Consider the following 26,764-nt stretch of genomic DNA (forward strand, 5'->3'; position numbering starts at 1 on the left):
TTACATAAAAAACACAACAATAATCCAATGCTTTGAAAAGATCGATACAAATATTTATTGTTATTATTACTTTTTTTTTTTTTAAACAAATTTGACTTTGACACAGCAGCTGTGACTTTACATGTTGTGTTGTATAAAAGAAGACAGAGACAACTTGAGACCCTCAGCTGCAGGACATTTAGGAAAGCAATCTCTTTTCTTCATTATTTTCCCTTTCTTTCTCTTTTTTCTCTCTCCCTCACACACACACACTCTCTCTCACACTCTCACACACTCGCTTGAAAACTGCACACGTATGCTGAGCACATCCTAAATATGTAGAACTGAGGCACATGTGTAGTCAAAAACTATTCACGACCATCAACACTCTAAAAGCCTAAACAAAACTACACTGTCAGTGACCACGGTAACACTTGTGTAAATATAAATTTACAACGCAACAGGCCTCGTAAGTACAAGGGTACATATATTCAAACAAATTAAACAGTCTGATTGACGCTCAGGTCAGGACAGTGTTGCTGTGCCAGTAGCTGCAGACAGGTGGCAGTAGTGAGACAGGGAGGAAATACTGACGGCAGAAAAACACTGGGTTGAGCTATTTATGTAGTGAGTTCCTCTAAATTATTAATCTTAAACACTTGTTTGAACAGTTGCCAGTATGAGAAAAATGCTTATTAATTTTAGATGTGGGTCTGGAGAGAATATCCCAAATATTTTGGAATTGATATGAAATAAATATTATCTTATGCTCATGGCTGTGCATATCTGCTGACAGGTTTACATTGTGCTGAGAGGTGACGTGTTAACACTACCCCTTCATGATGAATTAAAGGTGCAATATGTAAAAATTTTGGTTTAAAACATTCAAAAATTAACTAAAATTTTCAACTGAATGTGAAGGAATAACAGTTTGGATGTGACGTCTAAGACGTTCATGTATTGTGTTGAAGTGATATTTATTGAAGTTAGCATGCTAACCAGCTAGCCCGAGGCCTGAAAACCTCTTACTCCAACAGTGTAAACACAAACACTCCCCTGGTAGCTGCACGGCTAATTGAGCTAACAAGCTAACAGCAGCTACAGTATTTGTAAACAGAATACAGTCAGCAGCAGTTGGCAGTTACTCTGGTAATGTGCTGCCCCAGTTTGGTGGGAGTGTGAATTCAAGTTGCATAAGTTCTCACTTATTGCACCTTTAAGATGGACATCAGGAGGGAATGTTTTTGAATTAAAGAGCACAAAGGTAGCAGTTTTAACACAAGAGATAGAAACAGCCGCTGGAACATTTAGCCTCTCTGCTGGCTTACAAAAAGATCAGTGTACACTGCACACACTTAACTGTACAAACATAATGAGCACTATTGGCTTTACTGTCTATGTTCAGCTGTACTGTGGTTGGCTTCCAGTCCAAGAGACTCCAGTGATTTGTCTGACATTTTCATCTATTTACAGTCTAGTTATCTCCACAAATACAGTGCAGACAAAGTAAAGAAAAAAAAAACTTTTAAAAATCATTTGAGCACAATTTTGATATAAAAAGCAAAAGGGATAAAGTATATTCACATATAAATACTGTACATACATCTGTAATACATGACAGTTAAATACTCGTTGCTGGGACTGACAAAGAGCATGTTTTCTTGAAAAGGGTGTTTCAGGGCTTTATCAAATGTTCTCACGATATATCGCTAAGGAGAAAGAAGAGACAGGTTGAGACAGGTCCCCGGTGTACAAACACATTTTTGCATCCTAAATCACATACTCCTTCTAAACCATCTCTCTCACGCAGGCACACACTGGCACATGCACATGAAGGAAGAAGGAAGTCTGTGAGGGTCTTCTGTCATGCATAGAGGAATACCTGAACTGTGTTCTGTAAAATGTCAAGACAGAGAAAGCCAAGCATTTCCCCCCCGCCCCCTGTTTTCTCTCTTTTATGTCGCCCGGATCAAAGACACAAACTCTATGTGAGAAAGTTACATAAACAAAAGTACAAAAAACAGTACAAAAAGCTATTCTTGAAAAATTCAATCAGTAACAGTCCTGTAAGTCCAGTTGAGCAGAGCTGCTCCGCCTGTTAAACTGAGGTTTCTGATTGGAGCAGCAGTAGAAACTTGTGAGACTTGGGGTCGATGTACTCCTCAGTGATGCGGATGTAAGGGATGCCTTTGATGGTGATAGCCAAGCTAAAGTCAAGACACCTCAGTAGGAACTCCGTCCCCTCCTTTATGCCGCTGGTGACCGAAGCCTCGCTGACCAAAGTCCACTGGTCGGCCATCCAGCGCTCGGGGCCATACTGCAGGGTCGGGCCAGGGGCCAGGTACGCTTCAAGGAAAGCCTGGACAAAGACACGACAATGTTCACCAAGAAATACGTACGTAGAAATTTGTTTTATGCCTGTTGGATATTTAAAAGGATATTTTCAGCATGTGTGCAATAGTTTTGGCCATCACTCCTAATTGCAGCTCCAACTACGGTTTATTGATTTTAGAGATCTGGGAATATAGAAATGTTACTTAAACAGACAGGCGAGCAAGTTAGTCTGCGTTCAAAAACCTGTATATACACGCTAATCTTTGTGTAAAAGGACAGACCTTTTTATATATGTGGTGTCGCCTGACTTTATGTTAAACAGCAACATAAGTCTCAATTGTTGAGTGTCTGTGGGATCAAATGACGCAATAAGGATCCTTTAGGTATCCAGGAGTGATTGAAAGCAAGTAAACTAAGGTGGGTGCTGGAACGCCTTCTTCCCAGCTTTGTCTGAAGAGAGGCCCACAGTTTCCGACCTTGTAAACCTCTTCTATGAGTGAACTGGTTTCTTCTAGCCTACTGTGAATTCAGGGTACCAAAACTACAAACAACTGGAGTAGAGTGCAACAATTGCAGTTTAAGTGTGTTTTGGCTAATCAGGCTTTGGCTTGTAAACAACCTGTTTGGTCAAAACTAATATTTGTTGCTGCAAAGAAGTTATGTTCCCAGATCTAAGCAGTTACACTGGTTAGTACAATGTTATCATAATTGATCCACATGATGGAAAGGACTGTAAAAATATGGACACAGGTGGTAATAAACTGGAGTTAACACCGACTTCTGTGGCTTCAACAACACATATATTTGTGTTTCAGTTATTTAATAGGAGGTTCGAAGCCAAACTCACCTTTGGGCTCATGTTATTGACGAGGCAGAAAGCGAGGTGCTTCTGGATGCTCTCCATGCTGTGGCAGTGCTGCCTCCTGGTGGTGCGGAGGTACTTCTGCAGGGACCGGGCCATGGAGGGAAATATGGCCAGAGCTGCTTCACGCACGTCCATGATGTCAGACGGTGTCGTGCGCTCGTCCTCTTTCTTCATCCGCCGCACGTGTGTGAAGGCCTCCTCCACAGCCACCACCAGCCTGAGGAACATGGAACATACACACAGCAGTGAGCGTACTGTCAGTTCTCACACTCCTGTCTAATGAAATGCGCCAAAGTCCTTTTCAGACATGGAATACATAATGTTTCTGGCTTCATCCATCATCTGTTAGAGTAATGACTTTGTCATTCAGACCGTGTCCATTAAGAAAATGTTCCTCAAAGATTCACACAGACATGACAGAACTGCCCTTGAAAATGCATTTCTGTTCTCTTACTTTCTCTTCTCTTACTCTTGTACATTTGACAATGCACAAGCATAGACTGACAAGATGTTCAGTTGGGTTGGGTTGTTTCTGGCTATTCATGTTTTTCATCCATGAAGTTGGGCATGGATGAAAAATGTAAATATAGGGAGACTGCAGGTTTGGTCAAAAACAAGGGTTTTAAGTGAGTTTCTTTACTCTGAAAAACTAAAGTGACAGGAAATGAATCTCCTCAACAACTTTAACTCAATGTTAACTCCTGGTCTATTAAATGTGTTTTATTTGCTCAGTGCATGAGAGAAGAAAATTAAATGGCAAGTGTTCTACAGTGCTTTCAAAGAATAGGTTCAAGTGTAACTTGAAGGCGCACTATGAAGGGTTATAATGGAGGATTTGTTTATATTCTAAGATCCTTCAGTTATTTAACAAAACATATTTACTATACATGCAATTCTTGTAAAAAACAAACACAACAGTGTATAATATGGTAAGTCATCATGAATCAACATACAGTACATTTTAGGTACAGTTTCAGGCCTACAGTATGTTGGTAAACATCATGGCACACTCGGCCTTTATTAACCATTTTAACATAGTTTAAAACACTGTCAAAGCCATTAGAGAAGGACCTTTTAAAGCTGCTCTAAGAGATATGATTTTATTGAGGATAAAAATAAATAAAATAAAACAATAATTAAATAGCTTTATATTAGTGTTTGGTCAGTGTCATGTTTCTCCTCCCCCTGCTCATACAGTGAAACATAAGGCTTAATCAATGCAAAAAATCATAGAAAGAAATAGACAACTCACCTGGCTCTACGCTTACGGACTCTTCTATCATAGTCGGCCTCTTCGTAGTAAAGCTCATTATGGGCGGCGTCCTTGCGTTTGCCGGCAGTTGTAACCATGGTCCGTGACTGATTCCCATTACCGGGCTGTGCTCCTGCTGTGCTTCCCGGGGCTGCACCAAAATAAGAGGACGGAGGCAAATTAGTTATATCGGTTTGAGCTGGAGGTGGCAGCCGCTGACCCCCAGCAGACGCTGATTAATGGGCTGTGTCTCAATCTCAGTGGTGGACAGAGAAGGTCAGATGGGAGGAGAGTGCAGGTTTTGAACATCACAGGAGGTGTAAATCAACCTTGTTGGCCAGCGTTATACCCCACTGACTTTTTTGAGAAAGAGTTGAGAATGTTAATCTTTTTTTCTTATCTGGGGCATCCGGCCAGATCATGTGTCTCACTCACAGAGAACGTTAATTATAGGATGGAGAAAAGAGGCGATTGCCACTGGAAGCATTCACGTTTCTCCACAGACATTCAGATGCAGGAACCTTGAGGATTAAATATTCATCACTTTACACTTCAAAGGCCGTACTTCTTGTCTGATCCGTGATTTTACTGGTTTGTGCAAAAACCCCATAAAGCTAATGGAGTGTGTAGAGCAGTATATTAGAGTTACTGGGGTTTTTAATGTGGGGGAGTCTGATCTCGTCCATATTCACGCAGATCCGCACAGTTTGGGGGAGGTTATATAGACTAAACTCTGCAGGTCAGGTAAGGATATAAATCATTAATAATCTGATCTGCATACATGTGCTTATGCATGTGTGTGCAGGTGAGAAAGACGCACTGATTGTAGTTACAAATCACCATCCTGGTGCATATACTGTGGAAAGAATGAGGTGAGATCATTTGCACAGGGAGTATTGTAAATATTTTCCACTGAAAATATGGGTAAACAACGGCCTCTTTAACTTCCTGGCCTACATATTCACGCTCGGAGAAGAGCTGCCAGTGAATGACTTTGAATAAGGGAGAGAAAGGGGGTGGAGGAGGGGTTGAAGCGAGCAAAAAATGAAATAAAGAAGGGTTGTGTGGGGGGGGGGGAGTGAGAGCGAGCTGAGCTGAAGACAGTGCTGAGCGGGAGGAAGGAGAGCGATGTGGGAGTATGTGAGGAATGAGCGTTACTCTGATGAATTATTTAAGGCTTGAAATTCCACGGCCCTCTGGAGGCCTCTCCTCTCTGCCGCACTTTGATAGGGGGTGGGGGGGTGGGGTGGATGAGGCGCTATGAGGACACCATATACTGTATCCGTGCCATAGATCATCAAGTCCACAGTGTTGTGCAGCGCATGGGGTATTGATGTGTGGCGAGTGGGAGAGCCTTTTAGAAAGAGTGCAATATGTGGCATTAGAGCATGTGTGTTTATGGGAGTAGGGGGGGCAGTATGTCTGCTATGTTGTGTGTGTGTGTGTGTGTGTGTGTGTGTGTGTGTGTGTGTGTGTGCGAGTACTTGCAGTATATACATTATGATGGAGGCTTCAGAGTGCACTAAAGATGGAGTGAACCCGACTGTGAAATTAGTGGCTGCCTGTGATAAAGTGCTTTAGGAGAGATGGTGCCGACTTGTATCTGTACTTACTGTCCAGAAGGTATGTTCTCAGTTTGTTTCTAAAAGCTGCTCACGGAGGAGATGGAGATGGAAAAGAAAACATCACAACAAGAGAGACGAAGGTGTGGAAAACCTGCTCAACCAAGGAACATGACAACTAAGGAATGTTACGTAATATAGGAGGTAATTATTGGGACAGATGAGGCGACTAACCGTCGACGTTGTAGACCTTCAACCCGGCCAGGTGTTTGGCCGCCCGGTGCTTTGAGGCAGAGAGAAGTGCTGGGTTATGGATCGGAAAATCCCTGTAGTAATACTCCAAAATGGACAGAGCAGCCCTCTGAATGCTGTGTGAGATGAGAGAGGAGATGGAGAGAGAAAATTCAGAGACACTAGAAATGCAACTTGCATTATGGCTGACTTAAATAAGACACTGAAGAAAGCCCCCTTGCATCTACTGAACAGTGAACAGAGATTTTAGACAACCAAATACCTTTTTTGTGTCATCAAATCTTGCTTTAATTAAAACAGAACTGTGCTGTAATTCTAGACAAATGTTAGACTTATGTTTGACAGTTTACAAAATCGTTATATCAAATTCAATGCAGCGGAACAAGAGATATTGTCTTTCTCATTTCATGACATTTTTGTTCTTGTGCTTACATTACCCACAATGCAACTTGATCAATGTCAGTTGGAGACTGGGATGTGTTATTGCTCAAACAACAACCTCTGGGGTTGAAAAATAAAGTCAACGCCGAAGTGCCAAAAACTGCGGTTCCTTGAATGACCACTTGAGGCTGGATACAAAAGCTTGGTACAAAAAACATTTTGGGTTTCTATAGCTAATTTAGCTGCTCATTACAACGATATGGTGAGTCATTTTTTTATATAACTCACTTGTCTGAATTATATTAAGGCTAAAAGTTACCCATTATTTGAGGGGGTTTGAGGCATTTTTTTTTTATGCAAATATCATACGAATAATATAGCTTGCTGTGCTGTTAATTGCACTAACAGACCGGAGAGGGGAGACAATTAGCGGTGTTGTGGATTAACAAGTGACCATGTTAGTGTTAACTGGCAGGTGAGCTCTGGACGATAGAGTTGTAGCGGAGCCTGCAGCCTCTGGAGGACTAAACACCTAGAATCGAGGATAAGACAGTTTATCTTTTAAACATTTAGGATTTGAAAGTGGATCTATCTTCACTTGAGGTTCTCCACCTCTGCAACCGTGAATGCAAAGCTACTATGTTCTCTGTTATTTGATAACCGTATGGAGGGGAATGCGATAAATGCAGAAAAAGACAATGGGAATAACAGAAAGAACCAGAGTTTCTGGTGAATGCTGCCTGTAGTCAGAGGATAAGGTAAAGTCAAGCTTGTGCCCTTCACTTGAATAAACACAGGTAATTCTGCCATCAGTCTCTCAGAAATAACAGTTTTTTACAGTCAGTTGTTATGCTAGAATTGGCTAATGCAGGAGCGAACTTCTGTCTCACTCCAAATATATATATATATATTTTTTTTTTCTAACAATTTCAGACTCGTAGTCTTCAACCAACAGTGCTGACATCACTTGAGGCTTTTGTAATTTTGTGCAGCTCCCTCTGGAGCCACAAAAGGATTTATCTAACTTAAAATGCTGCACTTCCCATGTAAGTCAGTGGTAGCTGACAGTCTCTATGGTCTTAACTTCCTGTTTACCATCCTGCAAATTAATTCCAACTCATACCATGAAGAAGAGGGTAAATTATATCAATCCTGGTCACACAGACCTTATCTGATTACTACTGTGCCCGTCTCCTGTTGTCGTCACACACGCGATCAGAACAGAAACAAAGTAAGACAGGCACAAGACGAAGGCCTGTGTCCGCCACTTTCTCATCCCGCCCGCCAAACTCTGAGAATAGCTCGCCTTGAGCAAACTAGACGAGGAGGCTGATGAGTAACTCAATTACTGCCTGTGCCAGTCTTCCCTGTGGACATTTATTACACACATACTTCAACGTGATAGAGTGTAATGGCTGTGACCAAGTGCCAGTGTGTGTTTCTTAACGTGCACTGAACAGAAAAGTCATATTCAAACGAGGAATTGTAAAAGGATTATGTTCACAGTGTCTTTCTCAGTTCTTACTCCATCACAGACTGTACGTAAAGCACAAAGAGGAGGGGATTAAATTGAGGGATCAGTCGTACCTGAGCTGCCCGATGTTGTAGTGACGCGTCTCTCCATCAGTGGAACGCATGACACACACGCTGTAGCAGGGCTGGAAGTGACGAAGCTCCAGCAGCACCACGGCCAGGTAGTGGACAAACAGCTGGGAGTCGACGAGGGACACGGCAAACTGCACGATACCATGGTAGTCCTCATCCTGCAAAGTTTTTAAATGAATTAATGACTAAAATTGCAAACAAGAAAAAACTGTATGCTAGAAACAACAAAAAATGGCACCTGAAAAACACACAGCAGAGCAATCTTAAACCTAAACAGACACTGTATAAAGATTTTGTGAAACATATGTGAGTGATACAATGCTGTTTACTGAGTTTAATGAAAGCCAAATTCAAGGACGACTAAGTCAAAAAAAGAATAAATCGAAACATAACACAAGTGCAGAAAACGAGAAAAACAAAAAGCTCTCAAGCAGCAGCCTCATAATGCTATAAACATGCAAATAAACTCTGGATAATGCTGTTAAATTTAAAGTAAAATATGTTTGTCATGAATGAAAAAATATTTGGTAAAAAATGAACCCAATGCCCATTTTTTCATAAATTCATCGAAATATTGTACCACACATTGAAACCCACCTGAGCGTCCAGGATCCGGACCCCATAGAAGAGCCAATAAGACATGGTGAGCAGCAGTGTAAGCGTGGTGAGGAAGGCACGGTACACACACACTCTGGGCAGGCTGGCACGGCCCGGTCGGAGAAACAAGGCCCAAATGGCCACCAGGAGGATGAGGAGCTTGAAGGCGATGGAGAGGAAGAGGCCTTCGCAGGCTGTGCCGCAGGCCTGCAGCCTGTCGGGCCACATGACAACTGGAAGAAGCAGGAAGACCAGAGGTGTTGCCAGCACCAGCAGCCCCACACACAGGCCAACTGCCAGGGGGAGATAGCGGCGGAAGCCTTGGGTCCGGTCCTGTATTTCTTTCCCCAGACCAACCACTTCCTCCTGGGAAATACTCAGCTCCGAGGTGCCGGTCACTGCGGTGGTGGTTTCCCCCCAGTTATCATCCTGAAGGAGGCAAGAAAGAAGAGTGAAGCCCTGGATGTATGTTTTAATATGTTTGGTTGTCTGGATCCAGTAGTCACTCTACTGAAAGGTAGTTCAAACAATTCACCTCCAAATGGGAAAAACCGTTTTCCGCTTACTGCAATTTTCTTTAGGTATTAGCTGTAAAGATGTCTGCCTTATCTAAAATATAAAGTAACTAAATGACATAGAAGGAAGTGTGCATCTACTCATGGACAAAAGCCAAGCTAACTAAGCTAGTTAGGTTACAGCTCAGCCGAGGATAGCGAGGTTTACATACAGTGCTGATTAGAAGCCTCTCATCAATGAGTGGATGTGCATTTAGGTCTTTGCATATGATAACAATATGGTGTAGTTCAGTAAAAAGAAAATAGTTCCTACATGATAAAAAAAAAATAAACCAGGTAAGAGGAAAAATGTGAATTTTTGATTGTGGGGTTAACTGTCTCGTTAACACTGATACCAATTCTCCGACAGCTAGCTGCTAACATTGTCTGTCTGCCATTTGTTGCAATGCATAAAAAGCTGTGTGATATTACTCAGTTACTTGATCAAATAAAATACATCTATGAAAATATATAAAATATTGGAAAGTGTTAATTTATCAACTTATCAGCATCACAGACAAAAGTCTGTATTGGGGAAAAGTAGGAGTAGATTAGTAGTTTATAACCTGGGAAAGGAACACTGATAGATGATACGAGGCATAAGAGAGATGTGCTTTCTGTTCGTCAATTTAAAATGGGTGACAGAATGGAGTAAATTTAATCAGAAACTGGCAAATCAGATAATAAACATTAACCCAAATCTGACAGGAAACACTGCCTCCATTATCCGGTTTTCCTCCAGTCTTTGCAGGAACAATTGGCTCAGATTTTATGCACTGTGCACACAGCACATCCTGCGTGCTATTTAGAGATGTTTGGTTTTCCTGGGGTTCTGCCTCATTATGACAGGCCTTTTCAAAGTCCCACTGAGGTAATATAGGATGACATGCCAGGAAGTGCGGTAAGGTTCACGTAGGGAGGAAGACGCACACCGACATATGCCGGCACACACACACACACACACACACACATATTGAATAATGACAACAGAAGCTGGAGCTTTCCGTGCCCATCATAGCAATTTAAAGTCATATTTTCTTTTTCTTCCTCGACAGCCGGGGTCATTTTAAGCATAAATCACTGCAACAAAGAGGAGAGGCACGGGGAGTATAAATTAGCGACAAGTCTGCTCCAAAGAGGCATTTATTTTTTTGTCCGCCTGTCATTAATTCCACTAATTAGCCATTCATTGTCTCCCCAGAGTGTCACTGCATTGTACATCTCTCCGACTGCGACCAATCACAAGAGCCGCAGCTGCACAGAGAGGCATAAAGGCTGAAAAAATGACAAGCTGACAGATAAGCCATCATGGCTTCACACACATGTGCACACACACAGACACATGTGCCACAAACACATACACACCTGAGCACATCAAAGCTCCGAACTGAAGCCATATGGGCCTGATGACGAAATCCAGACAGAAGAAGTCTGCATTAATTCTCACCTGTCTACTGTGTCTCACTGTAAACTGTGCCATCCCAGGCTATTAAGAATTTAATAAGACTTTCTCCGATTAATAGGAACCCTGCCGCTGTCTCTGGAATGGAAAATATGAAATCAACATTGCGTTTGCATATTTCCAGTCGGGCAAATGCAGCCTGAGTACGGTTACATTACTGTTCACAGCTAATTAACTCAGCCGCGCTGGAGGAGAGGATGCCATCCGGAGGCAGAAGATGAACGAGCGTGAGATGAGGCGAGGGAGGGAAAGGGAGAGAGGGGAGGGCGGCAGCGGTTAGGGTGTGAGAGAGACGTAAATGAGTAGAGAAAGAAGGAGGTGGAGGTGGAGTGTGCAGACGCTGCATTTAGCGTTTAATTCTCGCTGTCTGTCTGCCACACTAATGTGTGAAGCCAGAGGTCAGCCTTGTAAGTGCAGTGTCAACTCCATTTAGTATCGGAGCTCATTTCTATTCCCCTCACATCTCTCCTCTGACGCTCCCTTTCTTTCTTAAGTCAACTCTTTTTACAGGGTCACAACCTTTTGAGCATCACCTCACTTCATTCCCCACTTCAGTGAAAGAGCAGAGCAAGCGGAACAATATCCTGTTATGCCCGACAGTTCAATCTTAATTGTGGAAACAGAAGTCGACCAACCAATATCCACTTGAGGTCCAGTACAGAGCCCTGGAGTGGCCATCATCAAGGCCATGTTTCACTACGTCACGTGCACGAGATGCAATCTGTCCCGGTGTTTTGGGTAATTAGCACACACCAGGTACAGTGTATAATGCGTTTAACACACAGGTAGACTATCAACATGCAGCAAGTGTCTCAATTTGAGTGTGTAACTGTGTTGGTGGATGAGCTGTGCACGTCTTCATGCACGGTGGGTATACTTGGATTGTGGCATGTTGACTGTTCACCAATGCGTTCAAACTTAACACATGCACACAATCCATCAATCCATACATTTTATTTAAAGTTAATGAAAGCACGCAGCCTGGTCCCGATACACTTTACAATTACAAATTAACCAGAACATGGACACTAATCGTGTATCGTGCAGACGCCAGAGTATTTTGAGCACACAAATTAGTGAAACCAGATCCATAATTCTTTCCCTTTTATGGCCTCTCCGGGGCTCCGTACTACATCTTTTGAGAGCATCATCTAATATTCATGAGCAGATAAATTTTGCTTTTTGTTGTCACTTGTGTGTATATGCTATCTTTTAGAGTATGCATACTGGGCTGCATTGGAAAACATGTAGGTTTTGTTCCAATTTGCTCCTCTGTTGATATTAAGCTTACTGTTTGAACCCGATAAACAGCCTTTGGTTGTTTGACAACCGAAAGAGAAAACTATTCAAGCTGCAGCAACTAAATTTTTCATTTGACTGTATTTAATTAGCAGCCTGTGAGCTGAGAGGCACAGTTTTGTTGTTGCTGACTGCAAGAGGATGAAGTTATTAGCTTATTTTTCCCCCTGTATTTTTAGTGTGGTTGAACATCTTTACCAGAAAAAGGGACTTCACAAGACATTTTCAGCTGTAGTTACTTTGGTGTGTTACTGTGGGCTTAAGTTAATGCAAGATAGGAAGTAATTTGAACACGACACAGCAGGAAAACCACAGGTGTAAAAATTAAAATTAATGATGGCTAATTAACTGCTTCAGTTTGAGGGTCATATGTTGTGCATGCTGGTTCACTGTCACAACCTTTTCACGACTTACTTGAACTTGAACACAACAGAGCAATCACTACTGCTATCAGTAACACCTGTGCTTTACCTACTACGAGTCATAATGTCTGCTGTGAAAAATCTGACATTTTGGACAGTTCAGGTGGGTATGTTCACTGCTGGTGTTGGTTTTGCAGTCTTAATTGAACTCGAAAGACTAGGGCTTTTTTTCTTTAACACTTAATTTATCAAAACTAACACCTCAAGATTCAGCTCCTGAAAGTGTTGATGTAGATTTTGGTCGTTCCTAAAATCCTCCCACTCCAAGTGTTAAATCAGAACACAAAAAATTCCATTGAAGAAGTGCCCTGCAGAATCTGGAGTCACAATTTTTTTAATTGCTGTGATAAATTGTAAAGTTTTAGCTTGATCTTGGTGTAAGTAATATCACTAAGTTGTTATGTTGTAGCATAAAAACGTGTCCTTATCTGGATTCCGGGCAGGAAAGCGGTAGAACAGAGTGAGTGAGCTTTAATAAAAAGCTGATCAAAAGGCGGAAGGAAGCACTGAGGGAATACAAAACGTGAAAAAACTAGTATAAAGCGCGGGGGAACTTAGAACACAGATGAAACACGAAAAACAAACACAGACAGACTGACAATAGACAAAGGGGAAAAAACATCAACTAAATACACAGGGGGCTAATCAGGGACAGGTGAAACTAACCAGGACAATCACAAGGGGGGGGGGGAAAACAAGACAAAGACAGGAAGAAACACACCATGGCACATGGGGATGAAGCTTACAAAATAAAAGAGGAAACAATAAAACTGAATCCAAACATCATGACAATAGTCTGCAAATTGTTTGTCAGTAGAATAGCCTATACTAAACCTCAAGCTAATAGCTGCCGCAGGTTTTAATAAATGTGTTTTGCTTTCTTTTCACTTTCATGCTAATGTCTCAGTTAGCGAGAGAAAAAAACAGCATATCACCTACCAAGCTAATACACTCTTAAAACCAGCCATTAATTCTCAGTGGAATAATCCCAAAGATTAATGCTCCACTAATCGGGCCTGATCTCTACATACAGTAAAGCGAGGAGAAAACAGTAAGTAACGGAGAGAGAGAATGAAACAGAGAAGGGTTACAGGACAGAGGGCGAGCGAGAGAGAGAGAGAGTAAGAGAGGAAGAGAAAGAGAGAGAGAGAGAGAGAGTAAGAGAGGAAGAGAAAGAGACAGAGAGAGAGAGAGAGAGGGAGGGGAGAGGGAGCTGCTGCTTTCTTGGCATTCTTGTCATCTGGCAGAGGGTGAATATGGATTATGGTTATAGGCCTGTTCCACCCTCACAAAGCACAACAACATACTGATTAGCACCAGAAACACACACATACACACACAAGACAGTCTGCCAACTGTAGAAAACAATGGCTAAGCCCCACTGGCCTGGGTGGAGGTTAAAATTACATTTACACATTGGTGTGTTGGTGTTGGTGTTGGTGAGCAGATTAGTGTCAGTGTGTATGCGGTTGTGTTCAGATGAGCCTTACAGTAGATGCTATGCGACGAAAACACATTATCTTTAAAGCGCCAGACAGGTTTTCGGAAATTTACTCCAGCCACGAGGAAGTGTGTGTGTGTGTGTGTGTGTGTGTGTGTGTCTTCATCTATTCGGTGACAAGGACAGAAGAAGCAAAGTGTAAAGAAACAAAATAAGAGTATGTGCATTCCCCCCATATGCTTCGGTGTTGCTCGTGCTAACATTGTGAATCGAAGCTACTGCCTTCTGGCACAAAGTCTCAGCGTCTCAGTCTCACAAAGCAGCATGGACAGTCTCAGTAACAGACTTGGCGCTCCCTCTATGACTCACTCGCACATTCACGAGGCTGTGGTCCAAGACCGTATCCTTATGTCATAGGCATGCGTGTAAACATGGAGGATTATTCATATCAGCTTTCCACAAAGTGGCGTTTGGCCGGGATGCTCAAGCTAATCACAGTCTGTGAGAAGGTCTCTCTTCACCCGAGCCTGTTAGTGTTACAACAGAGCTGCAGCCACCCCAAAACAGCACCGACTGGGGTGCACTTTGGTAGTGGTTCTGGTAATGATGGTGCCATTTGGACCCACTTTGCCTGGAGGGCTGAGGCAACACAATGGCAGATTACCTTACACTGCGGACAATGGACGTAAGCTACAAGCTGACAATCACATGACATCGTGGAATGCGGCTGCCCGGCCAGGAGGGCATGCTGAGAGAGATGGCAAAATAGGTCAGGCCTCTCAGAAATGGCCTGACTGAAGACATGTTCGCGTCCTAATCATGTTAAATAACACTCAATCAATTAATACAATGCAATCACAGTTTGCAGGCAGCGTACACTTTACACACACACTTTTTTCTTTTTCTCTAACACGCAAACCAACAGTACATAAACTGACAAAATGCTCTCCTTTTACTATAGATATCAAGTAGGTCAGAGCCTGTGGCAGCCCAAGGCAGAGTTCCCTCTGAAGAATAATATCTTTAACTCTCTTGTCTTCCTCGTTTGGTTGTCGTTTTTGCTCCTCACTCTGCCTCCATTTCAATGTACCTGATCGAGTGCAATGAAAGGAATAGTCTGACATTTTGGGGAATATGTTATTTGCTCCCTTGCTAACAGTCAGATTAGAAGAGTCTTTTATCTGCCAGTCTTTTATCTGTCCTTTGAGTATTAAACTGGAGCCAGGAGACAGTTAGCTTAGCATAGAGACTGGAAACAGTTGGTCTGGGTCTGCCCAAAACTCAAGAAAAAACACCTACGAGCACCCTCTTACTCTTTAATATGAACAAAAAACTAATCTTCACAGGAATTATTACTATTCCTGGAAAGAAATAGTCCGGCATATAACATCCTGTTCAAACACAACTTCCTGTTCTTACACTTTAGTTGTTTATAGATTAAAGGTACAACGTGCAAGAATTCTGATTTACAACTTTAAAAATTAACTAAAATAACAGAATATGAAAAAGTAACATTTCTTGCATAATGTCAAAGGTGTATTAATTGTCTCTGTGTTGTGTTGGAGAGATGTCTACTGAAGTTAGCACGCTAACCAGCTAGCCCCTGCCCGTCCTGTCTCTTAATACCCGTCTCTTGTTCTGAGATAGGTCCGCTAGCTGCCTAGCTACCTGAGCTAGTTAGCCAACTGCAGCTACAGTTAGCATGTGGCAGTATGCTGTCCTCTAATTGTTTGCAATGTGAGTTCTACAAGTAGCTAATTCGTACGTACTGCACCTTTAAACAAATAACACAGAGCATTTTATCTTTAGAGGCGCTAGTAGGTGGATTCTTTTCAAACCATGGACAGAGCCACACACTTGCTGTCTCCCCGGCCAGTCTCTGTGCTAAGCTAGGCTAACCAACTGCTGGCTCTATCTTAATATCTAACCGATATGAGTGTAATCGATCTTCTAATCTAACTCTAAACCAATAAGCGCATTTTCATAAATATCCTGAGTGCATCTTTAATCCCTGCGGTTGACTACGTTAAATATTCACTCTGTCTTTGAGCTGCTTTATCGCATCATTCTGCTTCCCTCCTTCTACTTAAAAACCTATTTCTCTTGCAGAGCTCAGCAAAATCAGCTTTATGGGATTGGGACTGGTACCAGTTTGCTCTGCTTACAAAGCAATCTGGCATGACAGTTATACCCAATATCACACACACATACACACACACACACACACACACACACTGTAACCCAGCATTGTCCTTACAAATCCATCGAGACCCACAAGAGGGATGCTAATCCTCTGACCTATTTGATCCCTTGTCACCATTGTTATTATGTGTCAGGCGTTGTGCCAGTGGGCAGCCAGCTGTGTAAGGATGAGTTTAAAAGGTCACGGTGCAGAGTTCATGGCCGGATTACTGGGCCGTCTCATTTATTCTAATGGAACGAATCACTTCTCTAAAAAATAGCTGGCATTCCTTCACAGTTTAGACATCCTGGTTTTGTCATGTGTACAGTTTTGTGTTACTACACTTCAATGGAAAAATACCTGGGGGTCATCGCCAGGATCCGCCCCTGGTGAGGGTTCTCCCGGCAGAGGTTCTCCATTGTGAACAGGGGATTCCTGAGAAGGGCTGTCGGGGGGGTTGATGACGACGGACCTCTCAGAGCGAATACTGTCTTTACTGCTAGCTTTGTGCCGCTCGCGGCTTCGATCCCTGGAGTTGAACAAACACACAGGTCAGGGTAATCGTAAACTCAGAAACATATACTAAAGTGCTCATATAATCGTTAGTGATTAATCTGCAGATTATTTTCTTGATTCTTTTTTTTTGTCTATAATAACACAATTTTCCCTCATCCTAACCCTTAAAATATAACCAAAGAACCAATTATCAATCAACTGTGCATCAATAATTTACTTATAAATCATTTCAAGTCTTAAGTCATGCATTAAAGTATCTACGGTTTCAGAGTGCTCAAGCAACAATACCAGATCACCAGATCACCCGTCACCAGATTAACATGTTGGCATATGTTTAAATTCGTACATAGCATATTTGACATTTACACAATAAATGTCACATTACGTGCACATTACATGTATATAAGCTGGCTTTCATTTGGAGAGGGGGAGGGGATGGTGGTGGCAAGACAGCAGGATGGCTACAAAGCCAGGGACCACTGTTCAAGACTGCGTTTCAGCATTTGTAAGTCTATGTTTTTAACAAGACATCAGGACACTTTTTAGTCGTGTTTGTGGCCACAAGTCCAGGCAGACAAAAAAACGATCATAATAATGTTTTTTTTTTGTCTAACATAACAAGATCACCACATGAAATTCAATATTGAACCTTAAGAAACATAGAGCTGTTACCTAAAGGAATGTAAAGTTTCAACATTTCCGTGTTTTTCAGAAATGTATATTGCCAACATTTATTCTGGTAAACGGGTTGCCAATATGCACACAAAACAAGAGCTGTAATGATACACTGGTAATTTTATCAACAGAGAATTCTTAAACATTTACAAAACATCTGGATATATTTTGGCTTTTGGAACATTTCAGACAAATCAAGACATTAAAGGATGTCACCATGGAGTCTGCAGGCCTGATGATGAATCAGTGCACAGGGACAATACAATGCTGATTATTGCATGATTATTTAATCATGATAATAACTGTTCGCTGCAGCCCTGCATGGCAAAAGCTAGTGGAAAGGAGGGGAAATGAATATCCCAGCAGACAAACACAGGAGGGAGGGAGGAATCGACAGGACGGGAATCAAATGATTCTCTCATTTGCGGAATAGACAGAGTGAAATAGGTTAGAGCCACTAAGCTGTGACGACCCTAATCCACAAGCTCTGTCTGTCTCAATCATCATCTCTCTCTCATCTGATGTATTTGGCCTCGACCAACATGTGGCCGGCTCACTCCGAAGACAAACACAGCAAACCCAATTTGCACGGAAGGGCGTTGCATCAAATACCACAACAAAGGCTGCTGCTGGAGGTGCATCATGTGATCCGGTAGACATTCCTATCATGGAAAAAAAGGAGACAGACAGCGTAGGAGCAGACAGTCAGATGGGAGGGCAGACAGACAGGAAACATACCCATGTCGGTTTGATCTCCCGGAGCGGCTGGAGTGATAGGAGTAGCCCGAGTGGGTCGACTCAGTGTCCATTCCAACGCAGTTCAGAGGCGCTGATTGGCCAGGGATGTGAGGAGAGACTGGTCAGGTGGCAGAGAGGGTAAGTTGGCAGCAGTGTTCAGGAGGAGGAGTGGGTTTCTATAGAGACAGGCTGCAAGAATCCTCGACGACTGACAGCTACTCCCGAGAGCTGCTTTAGTGGCCACATTGACCTGGGTGATAGGAGAACAGAGGGTATGAGGAATGCATCAAAGCTGCTCTCTAACAAATAATGAATTTTGGAGATGCTCGTGCTCATTCTCACTTGACAGCGGAATCACCAGTTATCAAAATATTAAAGTCATCTCCATTTGTATGCCCTGTAGCCTACTGTAAGACTGGAAGGGCAGGAGGATACACAAGATTATCTTTTATATGAAAGGGAATTCTGTTCTTTCATTTTTAAAACTGGACCCTTTAATTACATACTTTGGAATGTAAACAATTTATACTTCATAAAAGTTTAGGTCAGTTCGGCAGTACATCACAGCTGACAGCTGCAACAGGGATGCAGCAATTGCGATGTAATCATTTGGGGCAACTTCATTGAAGTTACATCCACCAAAAGTGCTTGTTTTTGCTGCCGATAGTGTGTAACATTGCTACCCAACGATCTGATTTGTTAAATACGAAGATCTTTTTTGTCATCAGAAACACAGTTCTCCTTCAAGGACAAGTCTCGCTCTGAAATCTCGCGAAAGGTCACAGGAGTTGTTACAGGAGGACGACGGTAGAAAGAGTTGGAGAAAGGAGTTTGGAGCTCACTTAAAGGAATTACAGCAAGAATCTATTTCCAAAATCTGTAGTAATCATTTCTATAATGTTGTTGACACTTAGAAGAACAACTTCAGCCTTCCAGTGACATAAACAAGCTTTTTCAGCGGACAAAACTTTGAAAAGGATTATGTTCCATCCATTGCAGTCGTGTTGTAGCCATCTACTGGAACTGATTCCACAATGTTTGGTCAGTATGAATCATTTACACACCAAAACATTTAATTATGCTAAAAATAGCAGCATTCCCCTTGTTTATTCCTGTCTACCTCTGTAAAAGGCTTTTTCCCTGTCTCTAACAGCTATATATAGCTGGCTACTGGATGGAAAATCCAGTCCATTATGTGGTGTTTGCACAGTAAACCCACAGGCTTGGAATCATCCACAAGTCAAACTTTATTTGGAAACACTGTTTTATAACTAGGCATTAAAACACCTCATTCAAAACATGTTTTCAGGAAGAATGTAACTGTTTTTCTTGGATAGCTCTCTCCGTTATGTCTTTCACCTCAATTGTTTGTCTGTACCTCATAAGTGACTCCATGCTGCCGTTCTGGCGAGATGTCTGTTTTAAAAGAAATAACGCATCTCAGCAGACTTCCTGGTTTAACAAAAAAGTTAAATAAATAACCTTTTTTTGCTGAGATGGCTACAGAAGGAGCTTCTGGGTGGGGGTGGGGGAATGGAGGGCGGTGCAGCCAGTTTCAACACAGTAACTGTAGAAGATTGGACATGAAATGTGTTGAAAATGTGGCTAAGGCTGCAACTAATTATTTTTTTATTGTCGATTATTCCTTGATTGATAGATTAGTTGCATCAGAAATCTTCTGAAAAATATTGTCCTCAAATATAGAATCAGAATATTCAGTTTACTGTAAAGAAACCAGAAGCTGGAATGAGAGAATTTGGACTTTCTCTTTCATTTCGTTTCTTTGTTTCTATGTGACTGAGGCTGCAAACTGAATTGCCCTGTGGGGATAAATAAAGTTGTTTGAATTGAATTGAATTGAATAAAGTAGTACTCAAAATCATCAATCAGTGATTGAAATTGATCGAAACTAATTGAACAGCTGACTAATTGATTAACCAACTAATTGTTGCACTTCTAAATATCACATAAAAAAAAGACATCTCCATTCCAAAGATGCTTCATAGCAAACCAGAACTTTAGAAATATTGAAACCAACTCAAAGAATACAACTCTGGGGGGTAAATACTAAGGCCTTCATTTATTAATTTCTGGCATAAAGGCAGTCAAATTTAAGTGTAATTGATATAAAAAGTACTAGAATCCACTTAGAAATAGGCACCATGCGTACAATTTGGATTGTAGAAATTAAAAATTTCCATCAGACCGATAAAACCAAATCATCCACACAATAAATTGATAAATAAATCAATAGATATATAAAATAAATGGAAATAGTCAGAAGGAAATGGCAGGAAATTACCCTATTGTCCTCTTTGATAACATAAAAACATAAAAATATTACAAAATGTGGTCCTTTCATAAATAAATTCTCAGTTCTACATCCTGAACTTTCCATCCTGTCAGTCATGTTTAGGTCATTATGAGGTTGTCAACTGAAACTATCAGACTCACTTCCTGGGCTCTAATGTGGTCTGTGTGATGCATGAGGACGCCTCGGTGCCTCATCATGCATGACCGTTCATTTAGACCTCAATCTACACCCTGTCTGTCTCCCGGCTGTTGTCCTGACAACCACCTGCCAATCAGCATCCCCAAGCCCCGTCTCATTTCACGAACTGGAATTATTCTCCCTCCCGTCATTTGCAGGCTATTTGTTATCTCGGCAGCAAATGGTGCATATGAACAGAAGAGAAATAGCTCATTCAGCATATTAGGACATGAATCCAGACAGCGGCGTGGAGATGATGCTCTGGAAACGATGCTGCGGTGTAGCTGATTCCCATTAAGATGATACAGATGGGTTTTTCCCTCCAGCTCTACCCTTTAATGGAACTACGGCCTGTGCATATGATGAACCGCAGATTTTCCATTCAGGATCAACGTACAATGCATTTAAATTATGTAATATTACCTCTGGCTGTCTGTAGGATTACAAGTGCCACACAAAAGCTAGAATTTGTATCATCCTGCAGACCTGTATAGTAACCTACTATTATGTGAGTGTGAAATTAAAAAGCACAGTTACTCTGGTGCTATTAAAAGCAGGGGGAACACGTGTTGAACAAGGCAGAGCTGCATTTATGCAGGACTTTGATAAATATTGTACAACCCACAGCATCAAAGCTCATGTCGGAGCATCAAATTTTAAACACGAGGCAGAGTTCTGATGGAGGAAAGTCACATCTCATCCACTCGCATCTGCAGCGTCCGCTGTTGCCTTGGCAACAGTGGAGGCAGGAGGCCCCATCTAGCTGCAATAATCAATCACCCCTCGCTGCAAGTAAATCTGCGTGATACACTTATGCGTGCGTTAGGGTGGGGGGTGGCACAGCGAGGGGGCACAAAGAGCAAACAATGGCCTCTCATCACACCCAGCAGCGCCCGTGTGGTTAAAGGAATACGGCCCGAACGTTGAATAAAAGCTGTTAACCCCCTGAGTGCTGATCTCGGAGCGTGTGGCAGCGGTATGTGGGCCAAGATGATCGCTCTGAGCAGCCACTCATCCACGAGACGAGCATGCAGGGGCACAGTGAACCAGGCCATGTGGAAAATCGCAGCCAGGGGGTAAGAAAAACTATCGGTTACAAACCAACGGATAACTATGAATAAAGCATGCGGGCGTAACAACGTGTGTTAGAGATGTGTGGCTGCTTGCTCACTCTGGTCCATCTGAAAAAAAAAAGAATCCAGGGGTCCTCTGAGAGGGTCTCTGTATGGAGAGCTGATTCTCTAGTGGAGCGTAGTTGCTTCGGCGCAGACCGTTCTGCTTGGCTGCACCAGGAAGAGATTCACAAGGGCAGAAAGTGACACTAATGTAAAACAAACACTCATTAATATGTTTGTTTAGCGGATGGGGGCTGTTGCACAGTGGGAGCTACTGTAATTACGTGTGGTCGGGCTAAGAGAGCTACTGCAGACCCATTTATTTTTTATTTTTTTCAAAGAGAGAATATAAACAAGACCGCACGATTGCAACAACTATGTGTGTGCCTCCATGGGCAGGGCTGTGACATCTGATAGCTTGGGGTCATTGCAGCATTTTGCCCTGCTGATCCAACTCATCAATTATTGATGACCTGACTGAGAAAGTGTGATTTTACTGTACTTTCCCAGGCTTCAAAGACTTCAGCCCCCAGTCTGGATGGGAGAAGGAGAAGTGTGGATTTTGACAGTCCATTAAAGCACCCGATGCCGTGTTGGCACCCTAAAAGGCACCAGATCAGCCTCGTAGCTCATCTGAAGCGCATGCTGAGGTCTGGTTGCCATGGCATCTGTGCCCTCCCTCACACCCATCACAGGCCTCGTGCCTTCCTTCCTTCATGTGCGCCCTGCCCTGGTGGCATCGTGCCATAATCTGCCAGATGCAGCAGCTGGCAGTCTGCTGTGCCGTGTGAGTTCATTTCCTTTAACGTTTGTTTCGCAATTTCAATGCAATCTACAATCTGCAACATACAGGACACATATCACCTGAGGGCCGAAACTAATGACCATTTTCATTTTTGATTACCCTGCTTGTTGCTTTTTTGTTCTGTACTAGAGCTGCCATGATTAACTGATTAGCTATTAAATTAACAGCTAATAAACTAATAACTCTATTTTGATAAGCCATTGCAGTAGACTGAATATCCTTTGGGTTGTGGACAAAATAAGGCATTTGAGGAAGGCAACTTTGGCATTTTGGAAATCACTGATCAAGCTTTTTTTTTTTTTACCGTTTTCTGACATTTTACAGATCGAACAACTAGGTGACATCTTAAAAATGTTTATTTTGTTCAACCAACAATTCAAATGCCAAATATATCTAAGTACTATCAGAGAAGACTAAGAAACAAGCAAATAGCCAGACTTGACCTGGAACAACTGAATATTTGTCATTTTTAGTGGAGTCCATCCAGTGGTGGACTCAGGATATTTGAGTGACGAGGGAGAAAAATGAATAAAAATGGCGCCAGCTGTGTGCGGTGGGGCACCAGTGTGCAGAAGTCGTGATATATATATGGTGAAGACAGGGCACTTATTATGTTTCGTCCACTGGAAGGGCACCCTAGAGGGCACTTTCAGATCATTATTTGGAAAATGGGGGGCAACAAGGAGGGCAATGGCCCCCCCTGGACCCCTCATCTGAGTCGACCACTGGGCCTGACTGATAAAATATTCCAATATCCATAAATCGGCTTGTATACAAGCACTTTTTTTAAAATAACAATCCCTCAAACGAGCTTATCAAACACAAAGATATGTGATTGATATTGAATGTTATCATCTTTAATGGCATCACTAAAATGACACAGTAAACTTCACTTCACTGGTGATTTATGTATTATAAATTATCCTGAGCATCACTTTTTCCTTTTTTATTTATCACAAAAATTATTTTTTTTTCATATTAGCGCAACAAACAACATAAAGGCTGTGATACAGATATATCTGTGGAAGGCCAATACCGGCTTTTAATCAAGAAATACTGTAAAGACACACACCCACACACGCACACACACACACACACACACACACACACACACACACACACACACACACACACACACACACACACACACACGAGCGCCACAGTCCAGTAAGCTGGATAAGACCTCTGAAACAAATCAAAGAAAGGGGTGACACAGCCTGTGCCAGTGTTATTTATAGTGATAACAATCTCTGATCCCTCCATGGACTTCAGATAACCCAGAGGAACAGCTGCTGATTAACATATTATCACATCTCTGCATAATCGGAGCCGACGATGCTCAGGCATGAAACTCCCGCGGAAACATTTTCTCCTTATTCATGACCTCTCCCCTCACTTCCCCTGTATGTTCCTTTCATTGTTGGCTGTGTCACATTTGATACTTGGCTCAGAAATATTTTTCAGAGGGCAAACCTGTGACCTTTGATTGACTGGATCGAGTCCGAGCCACTCCCACCCTGCTGCTCTGCTCACACACACATACACACGCACACGCACACACACACACACACACACACACACACACACCCTGCAGTAAAAGGAGTAAGTTAAGACCTGACACAGTCCTGTGGAATGCAAACTTAGTCCGCCTCTGATCCGCTCATGTGGAACTAAAAAAGAGTACAGTGGAGGGAGCAGGGAGCCGGGCAGATACCTCAGCACATTCCTGCTTTAAAAGCACTGCTTTTATGCGTGTATACACAACTACTCCACAATGCAGCGTGCCATCCGAGCCTTGCAGGACCCTAATGCACCTAGCCCTGAGGTGGCTCCTCTTCTCATTACACTTGTGACATGCTGCCTGCCAGCCAGAAATGAGGGTTTACAGAAAGGCAACAACGAGGGAGAGCAGGGGTGGCTTCCAGGGGCCGACAGTGTCCCCTGAACATCTCTGCACGGCATCTATCAGCACTGCTCAATAATAAATGAGTGTAGGTGCTGCACACTTTCACCGCAGCATCACCACCATCATCATCATCATGACACCGAGATACTGAACGAGGCAGCGTCGACAGTGTCAGAGGGAGGCTCGTCATAGTAACACCTCATCCAGCTGTGCAGCCTCCAGACAGCTGCTGATGATGATGGCGATACACACCGTCACCCCGCAGCAGCAGCAGCAGCATCTGAAAAACGCCCTTTATTTCACAGGCTTCAGGCTCTCAGGAGGAGAGAGGGACGTGGTGTTGCTTCTCTGTTACACACAGGCAGCTTCGGTTACAATAGATCTCGTTTCAGCCGCATCCTCTAAGCACCATTAACCACAGGAGACACCATCACCTCCAGAAATGCACGCATTCTTGCGTTTTTTTAAATTTCATTACGCACACATCGCAGATACAGGAGCAGCGCCTCGTTACAAACTATGGTTACAGACCTCATATAAAGGCAGGATAGGAGCACTAAATGCCTGTCTGATGAGAAGGAACCATTTTTTTTTTCCCACGACGGCAGCATTGAACTTGATCAGTAATTTCTGCGAGGGGTTGTGGCTCCGGCTTATGCCAATGATACACCCGGCGTGAAGAGCGCAGCATCGCGATAATCAGTCCATCCACCTACCTTTAATGTCCCAGATGTGTGTCAGATATTCCTCCACAGGAGACAGCGTCTCGATGAACCGCTGCTGCTGCGGCTGCTGAGGCGCGTCTGTACCGTGCTGACAGAGCAGGGCAGCTCCCCTCATACGAGCCTGGCCATTGTGGTGAGCAGCGATACCAGGGAGAGAGAGAGAGAGAGAGAGAGAGAGAGAGAGAGAGAGAGAGAGAGAGAGAGAGAGGCAGCGTGGAGGTACAATACGCGTCCGAGCCCAGCCGGCGGGTTGCGCACTGAGACGAGTCGTTTCAGCTGGAGGCCGCAAGAGGTCGTCCTTTAAACAGGAAGTGGGTCCATGTTCACCGTTTGGAAATGTTTTATTTGGCTTACTGTTGCTTCAATGTTCACTTCGATGTTTGTCTTTCACCGTGCAGAGTGATCTTCATGATGAAGCCCATTTCCGCACAGATAAGGATAAAACGCAGTTATTTTGAGATACAAAGTCTAAAGTAGTCATAATTGTGAGATGAAAGAGTCATAACTGTGAGGTAAAAAGTCATAACTATGAGATAAAAGAGTCAAACGATTGAGGTAATAAGCCAAAACTGAGATAAAGGTCATAACTATTAGATAAAAAGTCATAATTATGAGATATAAGAGTTAAACCTATGAGACTAAAAGTCAAAACTAAGACAAAATCCATAATTATGATATAAAGAGTCAAAATAAAGGGATAAAAAGCCAAAACTGAGATAAAAGTCATAATTATGAGATAAAATGTTATAATTATGAGATAAAATGTTATAATTATGAGATAAAATGTAATATTTATGAGATAAAAGTCACAATTTTAGGATCAAAAATCAATACTATGACGTTAAAAGCAATTATTTTGAGATAAAACGTCAACATGCATCTAATAATTATGACCGTCCATGGGAATATATTATCTTATTCTGGCAGAAATGGGTTTCCATATAATGCCGTGTTTGATACTAGAATGCAGTTTTCGCCTCCGTGTTCTGGAGGGGGAACGTTTGTCTGCGTTCACCTTAAAACTGGAGTTTGACTTGATGGTTTTGTGACATTACAACTAGTTTGAATCCCAATTTAAAGTTTGCATAGTTGTAGAATATGGATTCTTTATTCATGGAGATTGCAGTAATTTATTCAAGTGAGAACTTAATTAAACTTGAAACAAAACCAACCAACCAACCAAACAAAAAAACAAACAAAAAGAAACAAAAATATGATTATTTGAGGCAGAATTTTGAATGTATCATTAAACATGCTTTCGTGGGGTTCCTCTTGGTGCTCTCATTTCCCCCGCTTTTCAAAAACATCTATATTAGACAGTGCCCTTGACAGAGGCACTGACCTAAAGCTTGAGTTGGTCCTCGGTGCCGAATGGGGACAGCCTGCTACTCCTCAAGGACAGGTTAGAAGTGACAATTAACCTGCCCAGACACTTTCAGGGTCGTGACACGTCACCTGTGGACAGAAACTGAGCGGTGGGAAGATGAATCGGCTACTTCAGGATATTTCATCTCTGGCCGGACGACAGAGACAAATTGAAAAGGAGAAAGGTCATTTTTCACCTCTGCGATAAGGGTCACTTTTACACCAAGGACAAAAACACACA

The 26,764-nt window shown here is 42.4% G+C and overlaps 1 protein-coding gene across 1 annotated transcript; it reads right to left on the reverse strand.

Moving 5' to 3' along the window:
* Positions 1–28: 28 nt before the first annotated feature.
* Positions 29–25,366, reverse strand: LOC115588615 (vang-like protein 1). Its single transcript, XM_030429313.1, has 9 exons — positions 25,150–25,366; positions 18,117–18,366; positions 16,548–16,716; positions 8,828–9,256; positions 8,213–8,388; positions 6,227–6,360; positions 4,431–4,581; positions 3,161–3,395; positions 29–2,338 (listed from the first exon to the last, which is right to left on the reverse strand). The coding sequence occupies exons 2-9, from the start codon at positions 18,185–18,187 to the stop codon at positions 2,078–2,080; spliced, it is 1,626 nt and encodes a 541-aa protein (XP_030285173.1). The 5' UTR covers positions 18,188–18,366; positions 25,150–25,366; the 3' UTR covers positions 29–2,077.
* Positions 25,367–26,764: the final 1,398 nt, after the last annotated feature.

This window comes from Sparus aurata, chromosome 9 (genome assembly GCF_900880675.1).
Source record: "Sparus aurata chromosome 9, fSpaAur1.1, whole genome shotgun sequence".
Classification (NCBI taxonomy): Eukaryota; Metazoa; Chordata; class Actinopteri; order Spariformes; family Sparidae; genus Sparus; species Sparus aurata.